The 23,780-nt window shown below is 32.9% G+C and overlaps 1 protein-coding gene across 1 annotated transcript in view; it reads right to left on the reverse strand.

Annotated features, from left to right (window-relative positions):
* LOC108914494 (extracellular matrix protein A-like) overlaps positions 1-23,780 on the reverse strand; it is an 86,807-nt gene that overhangs the window by 27,119 nt on the left and 35,908 nt on the right. Inside the window, exons 3-4 of the mRNA XM_018720314.1 lie at positions 21,807-22,106; positions 17,476-17,646 (exon numbers count right to left, since the gene is read on the reverse strand). Of these exons, the coding sequence (XP_018575830.1) occupies positions 17,476-17,646; positions 21,807-22,106 (471 nt within the window). The remainder of the gene's footprint in view (positions 1-17,475; positions 17,647-21,806; positions 22,107-23,780) is intronic.

Here is a 23,780-nt window from a genome sequence, read left to right on the forward strand (position 1 = left end):
TCAAGAATGAAGTGAATAATGCAATTATTCATTAAATAAATGTATGCAAATTCAGCCTATTCTTATATTTTCAGAACATAACTTAATATTTTAAACGTAAATATCTGAATAAATTAATTTCATTCAATTTATCAATTATTCATTTAGGGAATATTTTTACATATCGGCAACACAGGGCCCACGTCCGGCGATTCAAGATCCCGCCCACCTAGGGTAAAGCGGAGCAACCTTTAAATTGAATACCTGACAAGATATGTAATTATTGATTAATATCACTTTATTTCTCATTAATTTTGTATTCAATTTATCTAGATGAGTATACCTGATAAGAGCATTATGATTTGTGAAATAAATTAGCTGTTATAAAATTTATTTTCTACGAATATTTAAAAATTGTCTTGCCCTACTTTCCCCCTATCACACTTACCGGCAGACTTTGACACTTTTTATGTCTACTATAAGTATAAAATGAACTATAGATATTCGTTGATTCTTTAAAAACATTTTTATCAATACATACATTATACATTTAAGTAAATACAGTAAAGCAAAAAACAGATATTGATAAAGAAGTGTGCAAAAGAAATCCGTATGTACGCCTGGCAACCCTACCAAAGTGTTGTTCATATGTTGCTAGGATACGCGTGGGAATGCGGGCCACTGCATTTGATTCTTCCTAAAATTCTGCTGGTGGTGTACTCTGTCGGCAATTCGAAAATTTAAAACTGCTGGCCTATTCCAGTAGCTGTCTGTGGCGATAGCTATTTTGTCTGTGCCTAAACTATTAATTGTTTTGAATTTTACAACAATTTCTTATCGCCTATAAAATGTATTTAATAATAGACTAAGAAATAATATTACACAAAAATAGCTAACTTAGAAAAAGCATAGTTATATAAAGCATCTTGGAGTAGTAGGAGTAGTAGTAGTAATGAAATTAAGTAACGAATAGTTGTTTTACATAAAAAGTATCCTACATTTCTAGGGGCATTTAAGACATTAACCGTGCACCAATGAAAGTAAGTTTTCAGAGAAGGATCGAGAAAGTTGACAGTTAAAATTGAAGTAAGTTGCCTAGCTATTCCATCCATAAGGTTACATCTGACAAGCCGCAGTTTAATACAAAGAATTAGATTAAGCTACTAAGATTCTACTCACCCTGACATGTCTTCCAATCAGAACCCAACTCCATACCATCTGGGCATGTACAAAATGACCTTCCATGAGTATTCACACAACTATGTGAGCAACCTGCGGTTCCATCTGGGCATTCGTTCACATCTGAGCAGGTATGCAGGTCGATTGCCAACCGCGTACCCTTAAGATTTGAACAAGAACACTTATAGGAGCCGTAAGTGTTCTCGCAAGTGTCCTGGCAAGGACCGTGGCCGTTCCTGAGGTGACACTCGTTGATGTCCTCACAAGTCCTTCCGTCAGATGATAAACGGAAACCTTCGAGACAGGAGCAAGAGAAGAAACCTAAGACATTGGTGCAGGAATGCTGGCAGCCTCCATTGCTCGTTTCACATTCGTCTATATCTAAAAGTTCTTTCTTCAGATTGCTCGTCACTGTCAGTTAGTTTTTGAATTTCTAACAACTAATTTTGTTACTCGGGAAACAAGACATTAATATTCAAGCATAGTCTGGGAAAAAGCTGCTTTCAACGAGGTGAAAGAAGTAAGTACTATAAGGAAAGATGTCACTTTGTAAAAAATTATAGTTCAAGAAGATGTTCTATAAACAATACTCTAGCTAGGATAAATTTAAAAAACGATACAGTTTTTCTTTCAAACTGATTATAAACGCAATACAAATTAAACAATTACTAACTTGACGTATACAGGGTGTCTCACGATGACGGCCCATTAGAATTATTTCAGAGACTACTTCCATTTGAATTTTGAAACTTTGGGATACCGGGTTTTCGGGCATGCCCTTCTCAACTACAATAATGGCGTCCACGTACCACTTCCGGTTATACCGGAAGTCGCCATCAACTTGCTTATTTTTAATGGAACACCGTATATATTATTGCAATTTTGGATTCTACGTGTTATTTTGGGAGGACTTTTATGAAGTTTCCCTATTCCTAAAATTAACCGTTTTCGAGGTATTTATTTTTTTTCAAAAAAATGGAGAGAAAGAGTGACTAGCTTCAAACCATGTGTATTTTATAGTAAGAAAGATAAAGCAACAATATTAAAAGGGGATAGCTAGACCCCTAAGCTTCCCATCCATACTTTCAAAGTGGCTTAATTGCATACAGGGTGGTATAAATTTAATGCCGAGTTTAGTTAACTTCAAACCTTCATAAGTCGGTTTTTTAAATGGAACACCCTGTACAATTTCGAACGGTATCAGGGTTCCCTATAACTATCTCTTCTAGTTTTTAAGTCATCTACTATTTTTTGTTTAATTACCTAAAATCAGCTGTGGAATTTTTAGTAAAATTTCAGAACAAACAACATAACTGTCAATTTGTTGTTAGTCTCTTGCAGTGACAGTTTAATTTAGTGTTTCTAAGAAATGGAAAACAATACATATTCAAATGCTGATATTTTAAATTTATTATTCATTCACGGACGTTGCAATGGGATTATAAGTAGAACATGTACAGTTTTTAATGAGACATATCCAAATTTGCCACCAATCAGCAGAAAAAAGTTAAGAATAATTTTAGCAAATCAACTAAAGTATGGTCGAATTTGTGCAGCAGGAATTTTACCAAAACTAATAACTTTAAATGAAGGTAATGTAATAAATGTGCTAGCCTATTTTAATGTTCATCCAGAATCCTCAACTCGTACCGCAGAGTATGATTTAGGCATTTCACGAGCGTCCATTCACAGGATGCTAAGAACTAATGATATGCATCCATACAAATTTAAGCTACTTTCTGTTCTTCATCCGGGCGACGCCGTGCAACGTGTACAATTTTGCGATACCAAGAAGATCCACAATTTTTGCAACATATTATATGGAGAAACAAGTCAAAATTTACGAGAGAAGGTATGTTTAATAGACATAATGCTCATTTGTGGTCATATTCTGAAAATACTCATGTTATCCGGGAAAGTAACTTCCAAAATAAATTGAGCGTAAATGTTTTTTGTCTAATTAAAGATAACCAAATTTCTTACCACATCTACGAAGAAAATTTAAATGCCCACAGATATTTCAATATTTTGCAAACGGTTGTGGCAGATTTTCTAGATGATATACCTTTAGATCAACTAAGGAAGTGTTGGCATCAATTAGACGGGGCTCCATCTCACTGTCACATCGATCAACAGCTGACTGAAATGTTTGAAGATAGACGGAAGAGACGCCTAGGACCGTGGAATTTGCCAGTGAGGTCTCCCGACCTCACTCCATTAGATTTTTATGTTTGGGGAGTAATAAAGCAAAAAGTTTATTCTACACCCGTTGCTTCAAAAGAGGATTTGATTGGTCGAATACAAAGAGCGTTCCATGAATTGCCTGCAGCTGAAATAGCAAAAGCGGTGACTGATGGTGTTATCTCTAGAATCCACAAGTGCTTAGCTGTTAATGGGGGTGATATTGAACACTTATGACTTTTTTAAGTCATTTTCTTTATATTAGTGCATTATTATTATCAACATACATAATTAGAATTGTCTGTTGCTATGTATGAAATTGATTTTTTAGAATTCTTCTTAACTTTATTCTGCTCATTGGTGGAAAATTGGGATATGTCTCATTAAAAACTGTAAATGTTCTGCTTAGAATCCCATTGCAACGTCTGTGAATAAATAATAATAAATAACTGGTGGCATTTTAGTTGTTTGTTTAGAAGTTTTGCTAAAAACTCCATAGCTATCCTCGCAATAAATTACATGATTTTAGCTGATTACAAAAAAAATTGTAGATGACTTAAAAACTAGAAAAGATAGTTATAGGGAACCCTGATACCGTTCGAAAGAGAATAAAATTGTGTGTCAGAATATAGAAAAACATAGTGTTCCATTTAAAAAAAAAACGACTTATGAAGGTTTGAAATTAACTAGCACCCTGTATGCAATTAAGCCACTTTGAAAGTATGGATGGGAAGCTTAGGGGTCTAGCTATCCCCCCTATAAATAATGTTGCTTTATCTTTCTTACTATAAATTACACATGGTTTGAAGCTAATCACTGTTTCTTTCCATTTCTTTGAAAAAGTATCTCGAAAACGGTTAATTTTAGGAATAGTAAAACTTCCTAAAAGTCCACCTAAAATAACACGTAGAATACAAAATTGCAATAATATATAGGTGTTCCATTTAAAATAAACAAGTTGATGGCGACTTCCGGTATAACCGGAAGTGGTACGTGGACGCCATTATTTTAGTTGAGAAGGGCATGCCCGAAAACCATGTATCCCAAATTTTTAAAATTCAAATCGAAGTAGTCCCTGAAATAATTCTAATGGGCCGTCAACGTGAGACACCCTGTAATGAAGAATTATAAAAAACATTCTATAAATATTAAATAATATTCTGATATCGTTCGAGCTCTTAAAAATTAATCTAATTCATGTATAAAGTAGCAGAATCAATAAAATCAACCCAAATACTACTAACCATTATAATCAGTGGTAGTATATACTAAACTAATAACAGTACCTAATAACTACTACTATTTCGACCAATATTCTCTGTAGACTGTGTTTGTGTTTGATACAGTAGCTTATACAGAGTGTTCCAATTAAAACTTCCCACCTTGAAAATATCGGAATTTAAAAAAACAAAAAACCTGAGACATGTCGATTTTCTTTTCAAAGGGGACACATGATGGCGTAAGTTTTGGTGTTTTGGAAGCTATCCCTTAGACAGGGACATACGACTTTTTAAATTTTGGTTTGGATATTACAATAAAATTAAGTGTTCAAATTGGTTTCCCACCGCTTCCATACAATAATAAAATCTTTGCTCCACTTCCGAACGAATATTTCGAAGCATTTCGGGCGTTACAAAAATTACAATTGATTTTTCGTTTATCTGTCAATATAAAAACGTCATACTCTATGGTTTATCAGTTCAACTTTTTTACCTGTTTTACTTTAAACGAGACAATATTGTCTCATCTTGTCTTGTCGAGACAATATACCGTAAAAATCACCACAAAGTCGATTGAATTCCATTTCGTGAAAATGGTTTATACAATTGCTGAAGAAGTGGAAATTATTAGTTTGTTCTACAATAATAATGACTGGCAGGCAGCTCAATTTGAGTTTCAGGAAACTTGCTAGTACTTCGGGAATTCCTGTACTTAGTTGCTGCCAAATCTTAAAATTTCATAAGTATCACCCATACAAAATCAATTTGGTACAAGAAATTAATGAATACGATCGTGATCGCCACTTACAATTCTGTGAAGAAATGTGTACTCGAAAGAATCCAGATTTTTTGTACTCAATTTGTTTTTCCGACGAAATGCGTTCCAACTGGATAGTCGAGTCAACCGAGTGATGCAAATCCACGCATTTTTCATGAAACTCATACGCAGCTTCCGAGGAAATTGAATGTTTGGGCGGGCATACTGGGAGACCACCTCAAAGGGCCTTTCTTCCTACCGGGACATCCGGATGGAAACATGTATCTGAATCTACTGGAAACGAGTATCTACCCGATGATTGTGGAAGTATTGGAAAATGACAACGCTTTGCCAGAAGAGGATGTGTGGTCCAGGATGGCGCTTCACCACATTATGCCGCAGCTGTCCGTGATTTTTTTAGTCAGAACTTTCCAAATTACTGGATAGAACACTGTAGTATAACAACCCCAGGTTCGATAAAAAAAAATATAAACGCAGTTGTGGCCAAAAATATGTGATCGTCATGAGGAATACCTACATTGTATGTATCCATTTTTAATTGACCGATAAGCGCTGGCTACTAACTTTTTTTGAGGGGATGTATGGTTTAATTTTATAAAACAAAAGCAGAGTAAATACACCTAACTTTATTATTTACATACAACAGTCTTCAAATTAAACATGTGACAAATAGAAAGAACAACAAAAACATTAACAACCATTTAACATANTGCCATTGGTAGTGCTCATATTTGTGACACAAGGTGTTCAAAAAAATTAACACAATGTAAAATTGCTGGAACCTCAAAGAGTAGTTGAATACGAAATTTATTTAAAAAAAAACAACATATCATGATCTCTTACAGAGATAAGATAATGCGTTCACTACTGCTGTTGCAATTTTTGTTTTAACCAACTTTTTTGTTTTTCGACATACGGACTTCGGACCTTTTCCAATCAACGCAGAACGGACAATCAGAACCAGGGGTGTCGATTCAACGCACCGTTTCCGAGTTATAAGACCTTTTTTACTGTATCACCTCACACACCTCTTATTTCCGAAATTTATTTTCCACATACGGACTTCGAACGTTTTGCATTCGACGCAAAGGGACAATCAGAACCAAGGGTGTGAGGAGATTTTTTTAAATTATTTTTTTGATTCAGCGCATCGTTTTCGAGTTATACGGCCTTTTTACTCTATGACATCACACACCTCTTGTTTCCAAAATTTATTTTCGACCTGCGGACTTCGGACCTTTTGCTCAACGCAGAACTAACATACAGAACCAGGGGTGTGGGCAGATTTTTTCAATTATTTTTTCGATTCAACATACCGTTTCCGAGTTATAAATACTTTTTTATTCTATGATGTCACACAGCGTTAGTCCCGATTTTTTTTTTTCGACATGCAGACTTCTGACGTTTTTCACTCGATCACCAATCAGAACCATGGGAGATTTTTTGATACTTCGAGTCATTTCCGAGGTACAAGCAAATACTGTTTTTCTTTTTTTTTGTATNGCTGACTTCTGACGTTTTTCACTCGATCACCAATCAGAACCATGGGAGATTTTTTGATACTTCGAGTCATTTCCGAGGTACAAGCAAATACTGTTTTTCTTTTCTTTTGTATATTGTGATACCCCGCTCTGTGTCACCCACAGAGTGCTCTATTCAGAACCAAGGGAGATTTGTTTATATTTCCAGCCATTTCCGAGTTACGAGCAAAAATCGTTTTTTTTTTCTCATACTTTTTGACATCATAGCTCAATAACGAAGGCTAAAAAGGCCACGTGCTCTACACCACGCTCCCTCCCTAGGTGTCCTGAAGATGCTGGGGAAGCCCCAGAGACTCCTGAAGACAGCAGAGAGAGAGAGAAAAGCCCTCTATGAGGACAAAGTAACTGTATCTCTATCGCACACTATAACTATATCTCTCGCACACAATCAGACAAAAACGACAGAAACGAATTTTCCTTTAAAAATACATGGGATTTATCAAATCAGAATAACCCACTTTAATTTAAAAAAATTTAAAAATTAGGATGGGTTATTCTGATGACGAAAAATAAAACACAATTAAACTGTATTATTCAAATAACAATAATGTGCAAAAGTTCTTCAGGAGTATCGGCAAATTTATTTTGGAAGACGAATCCCGTCAACGAACACTAAAAAATATTATTAGAAACCTTAGGTGGCCAGAAAACAGCCCTGATCCCAGTTCAACAAAATATATTATTAAAGACCTCAAAATTTACCAGTATTGAAAGAAAAAATACAGGACAAAATTTTTGATAATTCTGAATTTGGTTTTGAAGCAATGAATAGTAAATTAAAGCATATTTTCAACTGTATCATCACAATTACTTGCATGTGGATTTGTAAAAATTGTAGGTATTTTAATGTTATTTCGTTATTAGGTATTCTCCTTATGTTGTTGTAAAGGTTAGTTATAAAAATCGTTGTTTGTTATTTCAATAAGGATGAATTTTAATTCTTTTTAATGAATATTTTACTTTAAACCTATATTTTATGTCACCAAATTTTGATGTCAACAGAAATAAAGGGAAAGTCCTAAATTTGTGTATGGTGGATTTGTGGATGTCAAAATACAAAAAAAAAAACTGTACCTACATTCCGCGACGTACTAATAACCCACCTTGTATATTAAAAAAATTATCATCATCAAATATTTAAAAAAATATATTACTAGCTGTTTAAAATATCATTAAAAATTTTGTTTATTCGTAAATATATTTTCTGCAGTTGGCCGATAACGACAAAAACGGAGTCGTAAATACTTGTCTGCCTAGCCGAACAGAGTCGTATTTAGGCAATGTTTGCAGAATATAATATTTAAGTCTCCCTTCAAACAATTCATAACAGACACTACTACACAATGGCTGTAAATTGAAAACAATTGTAGTGAATTAGAAAAGTTATCCAATAAAAAACTTGTAATAAAACAAAAATCACTACTCAAAACACTACTCTAAGAAATAAGAATGACAGCATTGCAGCACCAACTCCTGCCCTGTACCGCGCAAACTGAACTATCAGAAATAAGTTCACCGTGTCTAATTGTTGATTGTCTCTGTCTTACATTAGGAATTTGAGAACAACGTACGTCTTAGAGAGATGTTCAGAATCTGTTTTGTTGCCAGCCTAGCTGTGTTGCCAAATATTTCGGCGAGTTNAACAATTGTGTGTGTAATTAAATCTAGCTCACGTTACTGCTTGCGCGATGATGTAGTCTATCCAATTATTTTTTGAAATACCTTGAAAGTTGTTCAACCGATTTCGATGAAATTTGATATCGTGTTATTACTCAGCATGCGTAATACGAAAATGGTATCAATTTCACTATTGCCGCTAGATGACACCACCTACAGCACCATTGGTCCATTAACATGGCCATAACTTTTTTGTCCGCCTGGTATGTACATTCTCGAACAACATAACAATAAAGAAATAGCATTCAATTTTACACAAACGAGAGAACTTCTTTAAAGAAAAAAAAAGTAGACCGTTTCCGAATTAAACGTAATTTTTCAATGAGATGATTAAATAAAGAAAAACTGTATGTCAAAATAAAAATGTAAAATGATCGAAAAAATATATATTTTTATTAATACTTTTACAAAGTAATTAAGTAAAAGGAAAAGTAAAAAGTAATTAAATAAAATTAAATGATTGACAAAATAATGATCGAAAAGATTGTTCTAAATTAAATTAATCTACAATAATCTTGGAAACAAAACAGCAACAAATTACAATAAATGTTGAAAATGTTCACCAATTACTACAATACATTGTTGTTGTGTTTAATACCAAAACATACTTTGCACAAAGTAAATACAGACTTATGCATCTCATTGAAAAATTATATTTAATCCGAAAACGGTCTACTTTTTTTACTTGAAATTAATATACCTTTTCTTTTGTGTGAAATTTAATGCCATTTCTTTATATTTGTTCGAGAATCTACATACAGGGAAGAAAAATTTATGGCCATGATAATGGACTAACGTTGCTGTAAGTGGCGTCATCTAGTGGCAATGATGAAATTTATACCATTTTCGTATTAAGCATGCTGAGTAATAACACGGCATCAAATTTCATCGAAATCCGTTGATCAGTTTTCAAGATATTTCAAAAAATAATTGGAAAAAAAGTTAATAAAACACCCCGTAGAACGAAAACAACTAACATTTTGCTATGGCATGTTGGGCCCAAGCGCTATCACCCATTAGCTAATGTCCAATTAATTATAGGACACCCTGTATAATACTAAATTTATTTTAGACATACAGGGTGGGCCATTAGTATGAGAAAGTAAAATAACTCCCTTGTTATCTATACTAATATTATAAAGAGGAAATCTATACTAATATTATAAAGAGGAAAGATTTGTATTTTTGTATGTATGTATGTTTGTTACGAATAATCTCAAAAACTACTGGACGGATTTCGATAATTCTTTCACCATTAGAATGGTACATTTTCCCTGAGTAACATAGGCTATATTTTTTATATCCCAAAATGTTTAAAATAAATGTCCATCCGTGCGAAGCCGAAGAAGTTGTATTAGAATATTAACTTTCTACTACTAACACTTGGAGCAAAATATTTGACAGAGTTATAGGCAAATGTTAGGCTAATATCGCTATTTTATACAGGGCATTTTTTATAATACGATCATTTTAAAAAAGTTCAAACTTGATTTTCTTAAATTTTTCAAATGGAACACCCTGTATTTTATTGTTCTATTTTATTCACATATCAGTCCACTTCAACTTTTATTAAGTATGTTCTAAACCTAAAGTTGTTAGTTTTTAAGATATAGCAACATTTCTGGAAAAACCTAATTTTTATTAGTTTCGGTCGGACGAAATGGCTTTGGAAAAAAATGTCACATTGTGTCAACTTGTCAGTTCACAATTTATCTTTCCATTTTGAGTTAATTTTATTGGTTAATATTTATTTGTGGTATTTTATAAAATAATAAAAATTAATTTTTTTCAGAAATGTAGCTATATCTTAAAAATTAATAATTTTAGATTAGATCATGCTCAATAAAAGTTGAAGTGGACCGATATGTGAATAAAATAGAACAATAAAATACAGGGTGTTCCATTTGAAAAATTTTAGAAAGTGAAAGTGAAGCTTAAAGTGAAAGTTAATATAACTTCTTCGAAGTCATGTTTTTTCCAAAATTCGAAGAATTTTCTACATAACTTGGCATCCCCGCACTAAAATGATAAACTGTTTATATTGCCATATATAGAATTTTCTCGGAAATCCATATGTTTAAAAATATACAGGGTATTCCATTTAAAAAATTTAATATTTGGCATGTCCCGTTTTTACTCATCACGCTGTATGTATCAAATTAATTTTGTAGTAAAGGTTTCTTGATTCGGTTTATATAAACTTTTTTTCTGTATTATGAGTAACAAGGGAGTTATTTTACTTTCTCACACTAATGGTCCACCCTGTATGTAATACTAGATAAAAAAATATGTACCTATTGGTCATTTAATTATTCATATAAATTTCAAAATCAATGGCGAGCCAGGTTTTCATAAAAAATATAGATAGATTTTAGGTAAGTTTATTTCATACAAAAAATAGTATTCGAATCATAACATTTTGCACAGGGTGCCCATACTCTCAAATTTTCTTAAATTTTTCATATGAAATTGTATAATATGCAGTAATAACGTTTCTTTGTTTAGATACTAAAAAGTCTTTCCTTTTTTTAGTGGTTTCTAAGATATGACAACTTAAACAATACACAAATATTGTTTACTTCATTAAAAGTTTGTTTTAAAATCAATAAAATAACGAGATGCAATGTTGCGGAATATGATGACGAATAATTTGCCAAAGATACACTTTTGAACTACCTTTTTTATTTCGAAGTTATCAATAAAATTGAAAATTTTGACTTTTTCGTTTTTATTCTTTAATTGAAAGCGAAAAAAGTATCTCTAACGTTATTAGGACACTTTTTTGTGTAAAACGCTTTGCATTTTTGAATTCCGCGTATTTTTTTATCACGTGACGTATTATAAGATATAGTTTGAATCTTCGTTTCTTACGAAATATACAGTTGTTGTATTCAATTTAGAGATAGTGTTTTGAAACATCCATTTATTATTCAAACGAAATTTTTGATGATTCAAGCTTTCCTGTTTAATTAATTTCAAAAATATCTAGCTTTGCTTCATGTTAAAATTTGAGCTTTGACATTGTTAATGAGAATTAAACTAAGCTGAAATTTCATTTAAAGTAATACATAGTTGGAAGTTTCGTTTTCAAAGCACTCTTTGTAAAAATAAATAATGCCGAAATGCGAAAATCCAATATGGCGTCCATAAAAAAAAACAAAATTGAATGTTGTTCCTTCATCCTGGTAGGTGCCACAGCTAATACGACTATATAGGGTGTTCCAATTAAAACTTTCCACCTAGAAAATATCGGAATTAAAAAAAAAAACAAAAAACCTTCGATTTTCATTTCAAGGAGGACACATGACAATTTTGGTATTTAGAAAGCTACCCCTTAGGCAGAGGCGTAAAATACCCTTAAACTTTAAGTGGCACCTTATGTTGAGTGTCACCTCATTTTAAAGCTTTTTCAATTCTGCTCATGACGGCATACGACTTTTTAAATTTTGGTTTGGTTATAACAAAAAAATCATCACATATCAATGAAAATAAATATCATTGAATGAAAGAATGTTATTTTATTCAAATTGGTTTCCCTCCGCTTCCATACAATAATAAAATTTTTGCTCCACTTCCGAACGAACATTTCGAAGCATTTCGGGCGTATTTATAATTTCTCGATAAAAAAATTTGTTTAGATTTTTCGTTTATCATCTGTCAATACAAAAACTTACTCTATCAGTTCAACCTTTTTACCTGTCTTACTTTAAACGTCGTCTTGTCTTGTTGAAACAATATCTCGTAAAATCATGACAAAATCGATTGAATTCCAATTCGTGAAGATGGTATATATAATCTTTGAAAAAGTAAAAATAATTAGTTTGTTTTACAAGAATAATGACTGTGCACGGCAGGCAGCACAGATTTTTAATGATAGTCATCCTGACAAAAACACTTCGCATCGGTACATCCTGAATTTGGTGCATAAATTTTCGGAAACTTGATCGGTTGCAAACAGAAAGCATCAACGTGAACAGGTCGTATGTAATCAGATAGCTGTTCTGGGTCATATTGCAATGGAACCAAATTTGAGTCTGGGGAAACTAGCAAGTATTTCAGGAAGTCCTGTATCTAGTTGTCGACAAATCTTAAAAATTCATAAGTATCACCCATACAAAATCAATTTGGTACAAGAAATTAATGAATACGATCGTGATCGCCACTTACAATTCTGTGAAGAAATGTGTACTCGAAAGAATCCAGATTTTTTGTACTCAATTTGTTTTTCCGACGAAATGCGTTCCAACTGGATAGTCGAGTCAACCGAGTGATGCAAATCCACGCATTTTTCATGAAACTCATACGCAGCTTCCGAGGAAATTGAATGTTTGGGCGGGCATACTGGGAGACCACCTCAAAGGGCCATTCTTCGTAATAATAATCGTAATAAAACAAGTTAAAAGTGAAACAAAGAAGTTGCTATTGCAATATCTGGGCAGTCACGACAAACTATACATATTTTAACATGTAATAAATAATGAACAATCTCTAATAATAATTGTAACAATTTTACCTTAGAAAAATATACGCCCCTGAGCATAAAACAGTGAAAGCTAAACATACAAAGAATAATTATCATGAAACATCTATAATCATTACAATCATAAGGTTACATAGAATAATTAACAACAAAGTACTTCAAGAATATTACCTGCTAACTAATACCGGTTAAACACTTAATTTTCCACTACTTCTATATTTTTCACACTACACTGTCCGCCGATCGTCTTACTACCTATCTGCACACTGTTCTCACATCAACTGCCTATCTTCGACTATCTAGGTTTCCTTCCAGAATTCCCTACCTAAGCGCTTGTTTTTTTGTGCTTCCTTCTACCGACCGTTAATATTACTTTTTCTTGTTATACAACACCCATGTAACAGGTGACGTCGAAGTTAATAAGATAAGTACGGTTTTGCACAACACAGATCAATTGAGTGGCCTCCCAGATCGCCATTGAGGACCTTCGTCGGCGAATTGTTGAAGAATGTCGTCAGATAACGCCCGAAATGCTTCGAAATGTTCGTTGGGAAGTAGAGCAAAGATTTTGTTATTGTATGGAAGCGGAGGGAAACCAATCTGAACAGTTAATTAAATAACATTCTTTCATTCATTGATATTTTGTCTTATTCTTTAAGTGAACTCATATTTGATTTGATTTGAGTGATTGTCATATCCACACCAAAATTTAAAAAGTCGTATGTCATCTTGAGCAAAATTGAAAAAGCTTTAAAATGATGTGTCACTGATGCCATTTAAAGTTTAAGTGTATTTTATGCCCCTGCCTAAGGGAGTAGTTTCCAAGACACCAAAACTTATGCCATCACGTGTCCCCGTTGAAAAGAAAATCGACGTGTCTCAGTTTTTTTTGTTTTCTTTTAACTCCGACGTTTTCCAGGTGGGACGTTTAAATGGAACCCCCTGCATATCAAATATGTTTATAATTTTTTAAATTCAAAGATAAGAAAAGTAGTAAATATATTTTGTTAAAAATAAAAATGGAAATTAAATGCACTCTCTTAAAAAAACATAGGTCTTAGACCTTTAATTCATTATTCTTTTTATGCAAAATAATACAACCTATGAAACAAGTTCCTAAAGTTATGACGTAGACTTGCAAGGAAGATTATCAAAGAGATGAAAAAGTTAAGGTGAAATAATTGAAGCACTGAAGATACAACATAAAATTTAAAAAATTCCCACATTTTCTCTAATAATAATTATTATTGTTGACTTGTGCAGTCTTCTGATACATCACTAATATCATGTTTCAATAGATACCCACCTAGATCTTAAAATAAAAAAAGCAAAGTGTTCATTAAGTTCCAATTTCCCTTCTTTTAAAAACAATGAAAATTTGTAAACATATATATTAACGAAACACATGTTTTAACGACTAGCAATTAAGATATAATCTTTCCGCAAAAATTGAATTCAAACCAACGTTATAATCAGGCTTAACTGCAGTGATTATAGTAATTTTACAATGAAGACGACTAGGTATCAGACCTATCCGTAGAAATCATTAATTAGTGTTCCTATAGTGCCCCGTCTTTCTAGACACGGCCTGCAAACACATCTGATGGCGCAGGGCTATGTAAATATTTTTATAGAAAATAATGAAGTTATAATAAGGAATCAAATTCCCCTTACACAAAGATTACAACATAGACCAGGAAAGAAAACATTTTGAAATTTATTAATTACTGGGCGTGATTTTATTGTTGAAAAGTTTTGGAAATGATAATACAAAAGGCGTCTCATCAAATGGGTCATGAAAAAAGTATAGCGTCATTGTTTTTTATCAACAAATAGGTTAAAAATTCGTAATTTTTCGTTCTACGCGTTATTGTAAAAAAACTATTAATCTTAGCAAAAAAGTTCAGAAGACGTTTTTTTACGAGCTTTCAAATTGTGTATATAACTTCTTTCAAAAGTTAAAAACCGCGGAGTTATTTTATTTGTGTGCCTTCCATTTGATAACAATTATACACAACTAAATTTGAAAAAAAAAATAATTTTCTTTTAAATAGAGGATACTTGGTGCCCCTTCGAAGAAAATGAGCCCAAAAAGAATGTTTTAGTCATAACCCTGCCCCCGGAATAGTCATTTGAAAATGGGCCTTTTTTGCAAAAATGGGATAAATAAATGGAATTTTGCAAAAACTATTTGACCGATCGAGCCCATCTTTTGCACATCTCTTAAGGATATAAAAAAACACATTTTGGGAAAGTTTGGTAAGATTTTATTAATTATTTAAAAAGTTATTAACAATTAAAGAAAAAACACTTTCTCCGTTTAATCTTGCAATAACTTTTTTGTTTATAAAACAATTTTAACTTAACTCTCATTTTAAAGATGTTTCTCTAGATCAAATCGTCTGTTGAACTTTTTTGCTAAGATTATTAGTTTTTTACAATAACGCGTAGAACGAAAAATTACGAATTTTTGACCTATTTGTTGATAAAAATCAATGACGCTATACTTTTTTCATGACCCATTTGATGAGATGCCTTTTGTGTTAACATTCCCAAGACTTTCCAACAATAAAATCACGCCCAGTAATTTTTACGAGTTCCTCATGATTTTTCACCTTTATTTCTTGGTCTCACAATCAATTTCAGACTGTATCTTATTATACAGGGTGTTTCTTAAGTGGAGGTAAAAAATCCAGGGGCGTATTATATGGCCAAAATAATTGTTTTTTTGTTATATAAATGTGGGGTCTTAAGACAGCAATTGTCCAGCTACAGCGTGTCAAAAATTTTTAAAAAATCAGTTTTTAATTCTTAATTTCTAAGATTAGATAATTTAACCAAATTACCAGCTTTAGAAACTTACCAGTGGCGGAGGTGTGGATATTATTTGCCAAAAAAATATATGTCCCTGTATAATATTACAAATAAAATAGTTCATCATATGCGCCATTATATTATCTTCACTTTTTGTTTCTTTAATTTTTTTTGTATTTATAATGTTAATCGACTGATTAACAACAAAATTGTTTTATTTGATCACGTGCATTTTTACACAGTCGTCATCTTATTTAAAATTGTATATTGTCAAATTAAGTTTATTTTTTAAAAAGATGAAGCTTAATAATGGCTTATGCATAATCAATAATGCTTAAATGGCCATTATGGTTTACATTTCTGGCCTTGCAGATGGAAATGGTACTGAGGCTAGACGAATTTATATAAAAATATTTCCAAATCATCCAACTCCAAATCCAAGAATACTCAGAAATGTTTTTCAACGTCTTACACCTGGCAATTTTGCACGTGTCCGAGCTACAATTTCAAGAAGATTTGAAGCATGTATTTTTGCTGAAGATGGTCATTTCCAACATTTGTTATAATAAATCATAGTAAAATAATTCCACTATTAATGAATAATTTTGTTATTATTTTAAGTAATGTAATGAGTATCGTAAAATGCACTTGATCAAATAAATCAATTTTGTTGTTAATCGGTTTGGAATACAAAAAAAGTGTAAAGACTGATTAGATAATATGACGTTCACCTCTGTCCTGACAAAAGGTAGATATTAGTTTTTGACACAACAGTGGTTCCAAAACAACAAACATGATCGGAATCTGAAGCAATGTTTTAAGAAATACCTTAGATATTTGCAAAATTATAAGTAGAGAGAAAAGGGACAGTGCCTGTTTTTCTGCACTAAACACTTAACATGGAACTTACCATATAGTATATACGTATAGTACGTAATAATAATAAATAAGTACCAACAAATGTTAACAAAATAATAATTTCTTATAAGGAAAGTGATTGTAGAAAATAATTAACAGTTGCCCTAAGACCGCGGTTAATCGTCTCCGGCATTCGATAAATGACCGAGATCACAGGCACATATCTAAAATAGTCGAAACTTTTAATAGATGCTGTTTTTACTAATAATTGCGAATCGTCAACTACTTCACATTTAAGTAATACCACTATCAGCGTCGTTGTACATGTCTGCCAGATCTGAAGCTTAGCATCGATCAATTTATTCGATACGTTTCTAGCGCCACTTTAATGCCTGTCCTGTCGGCCTGAAGTGACTGTGAACAATCCAGGTTTTTTGCCGAGGGACGTTGGCCGTACAATTCACTGCCGTTTGTGTGTGTGTGAGTGAGCTTTGCTTTGTCGAGTGTATGGCACGTGTTTTTATAGCAGTCAATAGCATTGTGTATCAAGACCATAGAGCGGCACACGGCTTGCCCATAGATTTAACCTATTTCTGCTACTACAACGCGTATTGCCGCTTTCTACCATAATATAGATTACTACTGTTTATTTATTTGATTGTCGCTACAAAGTTTCGTAGGCCTAATTATAAGTAAACTAAATATACTTCATAACAGATATATCAACTCCAGATGCTATCTAAAAAGTAAGCATGGAATCTTGATTACCTCTACAATCGCTACCGTCCTTCTCGAATCCTGGTAAGCAGTCACACAGTGGTTGACCGTCACGCATTCGACACATATGTGTGCATTTCGCCTGGTCCTCTGGTGAACACTCTCCCGAGTTCAGAAAATACTGTGGCGATGCTGCGCTGGGATCATCACCCTGGAGCGTGTCTGCCTCAGACAATAATAAAGAATAATAAGAACGTTGAATTGCTTATCAAAGTTAATATAAATTTAACAACGGTTCGATCACATTTGAATATAAAATGCACTTAAACAAATCGTATAACTGCTAATAAGGTGGAATATTAATCCAATACAGTTTCGTAATTTATAACAGTGCCGTAATTTTATGATAATTTCTTTAACCTTGGCTAGGAATCTGTGACTTGTCCTTGTTGTTCTCGGGCTAGGTTCCATGGAGGCAGACCCACGACCAGGAATCACTACCTTAAACCCACCGTGATATTGATTTCGGTTCTTGTTGTTATGCAGACAGTGATGGTCCTCGGAGTCGTTCCATGGTGACCTATGTAACTGATCAAATCCAATGCTACCAAACGCTTCGACATTGTTCACTGACGGCATCTTCAGTGATGACTCTACAAAATCTCGTCTCAGGCGCCTCGAAACATGATAGCGGGTCCGCCCCCCCCCCACAAAGCCCAGCCCGAGAACAACAAGGGCAGGTAAATTATTCCTAGTTAATTCCAAGAAAGTGCATCATAAATGCAGTATATAACCCAAAATCATAAAAAGCAGTTACTTTAAGCATTTAATTAATTCCTTTACTAGTTGAACCAATATTATTATTTCTGAAATTATTTTTTTTTAAACATAAGTAATAGTTAAATCTTATACAGAGTGATTCTTAAGTAGAGGTCAAAAATCCAGGTGCGTATTCTATGGCCAAAAATAAAAGTTTTTTTGTTATACTTCTTCGATTTGAATTTTGAAAATTTGGGATACCGGGTTTTCGGACATGCCTTTCTCAACAAAAATAATGGCGTCCACGTACCACTTCCGGTTATATCGGAAGTCGCCATCAACTTGCTTATTTTAAATGGAACAGCCTGTATATTATTGCAATTTTGGATTCTACGTGTTATTTTAGGTGGACTTTTATGAAGTTTCCCTAATCCTAAAATTAACCGTTTTCGAGATATTTAATTTTTTTTAAAAAAATGGAGAGAAACAGTCACTAACTTCAAACCATGTGTATTTTATAGTAAGAAAGATAAAGCAACAATATTTATAGGGGGAATAGCTAGATCCCTAAGCTAGTTAACTTCAAACTTTCATAAGTCGTTTTTTTTAATGGAACACCCTGTATGTTTTTCTATATTCTTTTTCGAACGGTATCAGGGTTTCCTATACCTATATATTCTAGTTTTTAAGTTATCTACTATTTTTTGTATAATCACCTAAAATCATGTAATTTCTTGCGAGGATAGCTGTGGAATTTTTAGCAAAACTTCAAAACAAACAACTAAACTGTCAATTTGTTGTTAGTCTCTTGCAGTGACAGTTTAATTTAGTGTTTATAAGAAATGGAAAACAATACATATTCAAATGCTGATATTTTAAATTTATTATTCATTCACGGACGTTGCAATGGGATTATAAGCAGAACATGTACAGTTTTTAATGAGACATATCCAAATTTGCCACCAATGAGCAGAAAAAAGTTAAGAAGAATTTTAGCAAATCAACTAGAGTATGGTCGAATTTGTGCAGAAAGAATTTTACCAAAACCAATAACTTCAAATGAAGATAATGTAATAAATGTGCTAGCCTATTTTAATGTTCATCCAGAATCCTCAACTCGTGCCGCAGAGTATGATTTAGGCATTTCACGAGCGTCCATTCACAGGATGCTAAGAACTAATGATATGCATCCATACAAATTTAAGCTACTTTCTGCTCTTCATCCGGGTGACGCCGTGCAACGTGTACAATTTTGTGAAACGATGTTAGTGCGATACCAAGAAGATCCACAATTTTTGCAACATATTATATGGACAGACGAGTCAAAATTTACGAGAGAAGGTATTTTTAATAGACATAATACTCATTTGTGGTCATCTGAAAATCCTCATGTTATCCGGGAAAGAAACTTTCAAAATAAATTTAGCGTAAATGTTTTTTGTCTAATTAAAGATAACCAAATTTCTTACCATATCTACGAAGAAAATTTAAATGCCGACAGATATCTCAATATTTTGCAAACGGTTGTGGCAGATTTTCTAGATGATATACCTTTAGACCAACTAAGGAAGTGTTGGTATCAATTAGACGGGGCTCCACCTCACTGTCACAATCAAATCGATCAACAGCTGACTGAAATGTTTGAAGATAGATGGATGAGACGCCTAGGACCGTGGAATTGGCCAGTGAGGTCTCCCGACCTCACTCCATTAGATTTTTATGTTTGGGGAGTAATAAAGCAAAAAGTTTATTCTACACCCGTTGCTTCAAAAGAGGATTTGATTGCTCGAATACGAAGAGCGTTCCATGAATTGCCTGCAGCTGAAATAGCAAAAGCGGTGACTGATGGTGTTATCTCTAGAATCCACAAGTGCTTAGCTGTTAATGGGGGTCATATTGAACACTTATGACTTTTTTAAGTCATTTTTTTTTTTTTAGTACATTATTATTATCAACATACATAATTAAAATTGTGTATTACTATGTATGAAGTTGATTTTTTAGAATTCTTCTTAACTTTATTCTGCTCATTGGTGGAAAATTGGGATATGTCTCATTAAAAACTGTAAATGTTCTGCTTAGAATCCCATTGCAACGTCTGTGAATAAATAATAATAAATAACTGGTGACAGTTTAGTTGTTTGTTTTGAAGTTTTGCTAAAAATTCCACAGCTATCCTCGCAAGAAATTACATGATTTTAGGTGATTAAACAAAAAATAGTAGATAACTAAAAAAACTAGAAGACATAGGTATAGGGAACCCTGATACCGTTCGAAAGAGAATAAAGTTGTGTATCAGAATATAGAAAAATATACAGGATGTTCCATTTAAAAAAATCGACTTATGAAGGTTTGAAGTTAACTAAACTCGGCATTAAATTTCTAGCACCCTGTATGCAATTAAGCCACTTTGAAAGTATGGATGGAAAACTTAGGGGTCTAGCTATCCCCCCTATAAATATTGTTGCTTTATCTTTATAACTATAAAATACACATGGTTTGAAGCTAGTCACTGTTTCTCTCCATTTTTTTTTTGTAAATTAAATATCTCAAAAACGGTTAATTTTAGGAATAGGGAAACTTCATAAAAGTACACCTAAAATAACACGTAGTATCCAAAATTGCAATAATATATAGGGTGTTTCATTTAAAACAAGCAAGTGGATGGCGACTTCCGGTATAACCGGAAGTGGTACGTGGACACTATTATTTTAGTTGAAAAGGGTATGCCCGAAAACCCGGTATCCCAAATTTTCAAAATTCAAATCGAAGTAGTCTCTGAAATAATTCTAATGGGCCGTCACCGTGACGGGCCGTGTGCCCTGTATAAATGTGGGGTCTGAGTTCAACCATTGTCCAGCTACAACGTGTCCAAAATAAAAACAAATATCAGTTTTTAATTTTTAATTTCTAAACCGCTTGAGATAATTAAACCTAATTCGGTGTGCATATTTAATACGACGGTAGGTATGAAACAAAAAATTAGCAGCTTTAGAAACTTACCAGTGGTGGAAGTGTGGTGATAATAATTTGTCAAAATAAAAATATATCACCCTGTATTACAAATAAAATAGGTCGTCAGATCCGCCATTGTATTACCTTCAATTTTTGTTTCTTTACACTTTTTTCTATACCAAACCGATTTTATTTGTACTATTATACAGGGTGATATATTTTTTTGACAAATAATGATTAAAACCCACATTTAATTTTGGACACGTAGCTGGTCAATGGCTGTCCTAAGATCCCACATTTATATAACAAAAAACTCTTATTTTTGGCCACATAATACGCCCCTCCATTTTTAACCGCTACTGAAGAAACACTCTGTATATTTATTACTAATAGTTCTTTTTATTTAATTTCTACAATTCTTTTATTAATTTTTCGCTTTATTAAAATTCCCAATTAAACAAGTTTTACAGTCCGTACGATATTTATCGAGATAGAATTCCAAGATGACTCCTGTGTCACTTTCTTGGAATTAACCGCATTCGACACACAGTAACAGCTTGCAGTGCATACTGTGTTTTGCAATTACGAAGGTGTGTTTCTTCCTCTTCTTCCTTGGAATTCTATCTCAACAAATATTGTATGGGCTGTAGATTAAATAAGATAATTACCAAAATCATTTTTAATTTTGTCACAAACTGGTTTCTTCCCAACCCATTTCTTTTTGCTGCAAAACATTTTCTTAGGATGGGAATTTCTAAATTTGTAACCTTCGTTACACTTAAATTCCGCCACCATGTAACGCTTTGACTTGGGCTTTCCAGCATCGATCCTGGTCTTCTTGAACCTGACGAACTTGCCATTATTTATATCCGGAGGTGGACTATTCCTGCAAGAGGAATCCAACTTTCCCAGTAGATGCTTAGACAAGTTCTTGTAGTTTGTCTTTTGGGCAAATCCATAACCGTTTACTGAAAAGTTAATATGTTTTAATTACCGAGCTTGTGTGGTGCTAACGAGGTGGGCAAATCAAATGTAAATCAAATTTCTTTCTTGACATTTTTCAAATATCTTCTATAGTATTATAGTCTACTTCCTATTTTAAAAGCGATTCAAAAAATTTTGCCAACCAGGATACCAGAGAAATGGGGCGGTAGTTTTTAATGAACCTTTTTTATAGACTGGTATAATCTTTGCCAATTTAAGAACTCTTGAAACGTAATAATGCACATTTTTATTAAATTCGTTAATAGTAAATAATTAAGTTCTGTAGAGTTGTGACAATTTTGATATTTAAAGCAAATGGATCATTACTTTTACTATTCCTGATCGAACATCATTGAAGGTAGTTTCATGAAAGGTGAATGTGACATTACATTGATATTAATAAAATCAGTTATCTGTCAGAGGAACATTGTTTTAAATTTTGTTTGCTATTTTAGAAAAGTGTATACTTATCTTCAGCATTCAAAGTTTTGGTAGGAGTAGTATTAGTCTTCTTACTGTTTGCATTATAACTGTTTATAATATTCCATACAGCTCCCTGTTTATTGCAAGATTTACTAATGAATTGGTCAATAGCTTGACTTTTCGCATTGACTTGTCTTTTAGGAATCAGATTAGTACCTATCGAGTTTGTGAAGATCATTTAATAGGAATAGTTTCTCACGCATTGATTTAAGATCTTTATTAAACCATTGCAGTTGAATTGCAGAACTTGTAAAGACTCTAAAAATTGGTAAATTTTTATCTATAGCGACAGCGATTTATACCTTATTGGCTTAAATTTCATCCAACTGGGATATTTGAATAAACGTGATATTATTCTTAAACTTCAACAGCCTATACTCGAAAATTAGTGGCTTTATACCCTTGATTAATTAAGCAGTTTTTATCTAAAATAACTAACTCCTTGAGATTGTATCAGGTATTCACGCAAGATTTGAATTTTGCGCCACTTGTACGGTAAAGTGTTGCCAACGGAAAAAAAGACAGCGTGAGAGCTGATAAGGTCTACTGACAGCTAACACTTCAGGGTTATAAAAATGGAGGGCTATAAGAAAGAACAACGCGTTTTCATTGTTGAGCAATATTTTTTAAAAAATGAAGGTTTGGCAGTTACAGTTCGCAATTTTCGTACAAAATATGATCGGAATAATGATTTTTACTTCATCAACTGTTAAGAGATTAATTGAAAAATCCAGGGAGACTGAATCAATCAGTTTGCAAGAGTTCCGAGGCCTGTTTTTTGTAAGCACTTTGGTGGGCCATTACTGTGAAAAAGTAAAATATCTCCCTTGTTACTCATATACAGAAAAAAGTTTATGTAAAAGTTATACAGAATTAAGAAACCTAAAGTACAAAATTAATTTGATACATACAGGGTGATGAGTAAAATCGGGACACGCCAAATAAATATAAAATAAAAAATATATGGGGTGTTCCATTTAGAAAATGTAATATTTGGCGTGTCCCGTTTTTACTCATCGCCCTGTGTGTTTCAAATTAATTTTGTTCTATTGGTTTTTTGATTCTGTACAACTTTTATATAAGCTTTTTTCTGTAGTATTATGAATAACAAGAGAGTTATTTTACTTTATCACACTAATGACCCACCCTGTATAAATATACCATCCTAGATTTAA

Source organism: Anoplophora glabripennis, unplaced genomic scaffold (genome assembly GCF_000390285.2).
Source record: "Anoplophora glabripennis isolate ALB-LARVAE unplaced genomic scaffold, Agla_2.0 scaffold1067, whole genome shotgun sequence".
NCBI classification, from domain to species: Eukaryota; Metazoa; Arthropoda; class Insecta; order Coleoptera; family Cerambycidae; genus Anoplophora; species Anoplophora glabripennis.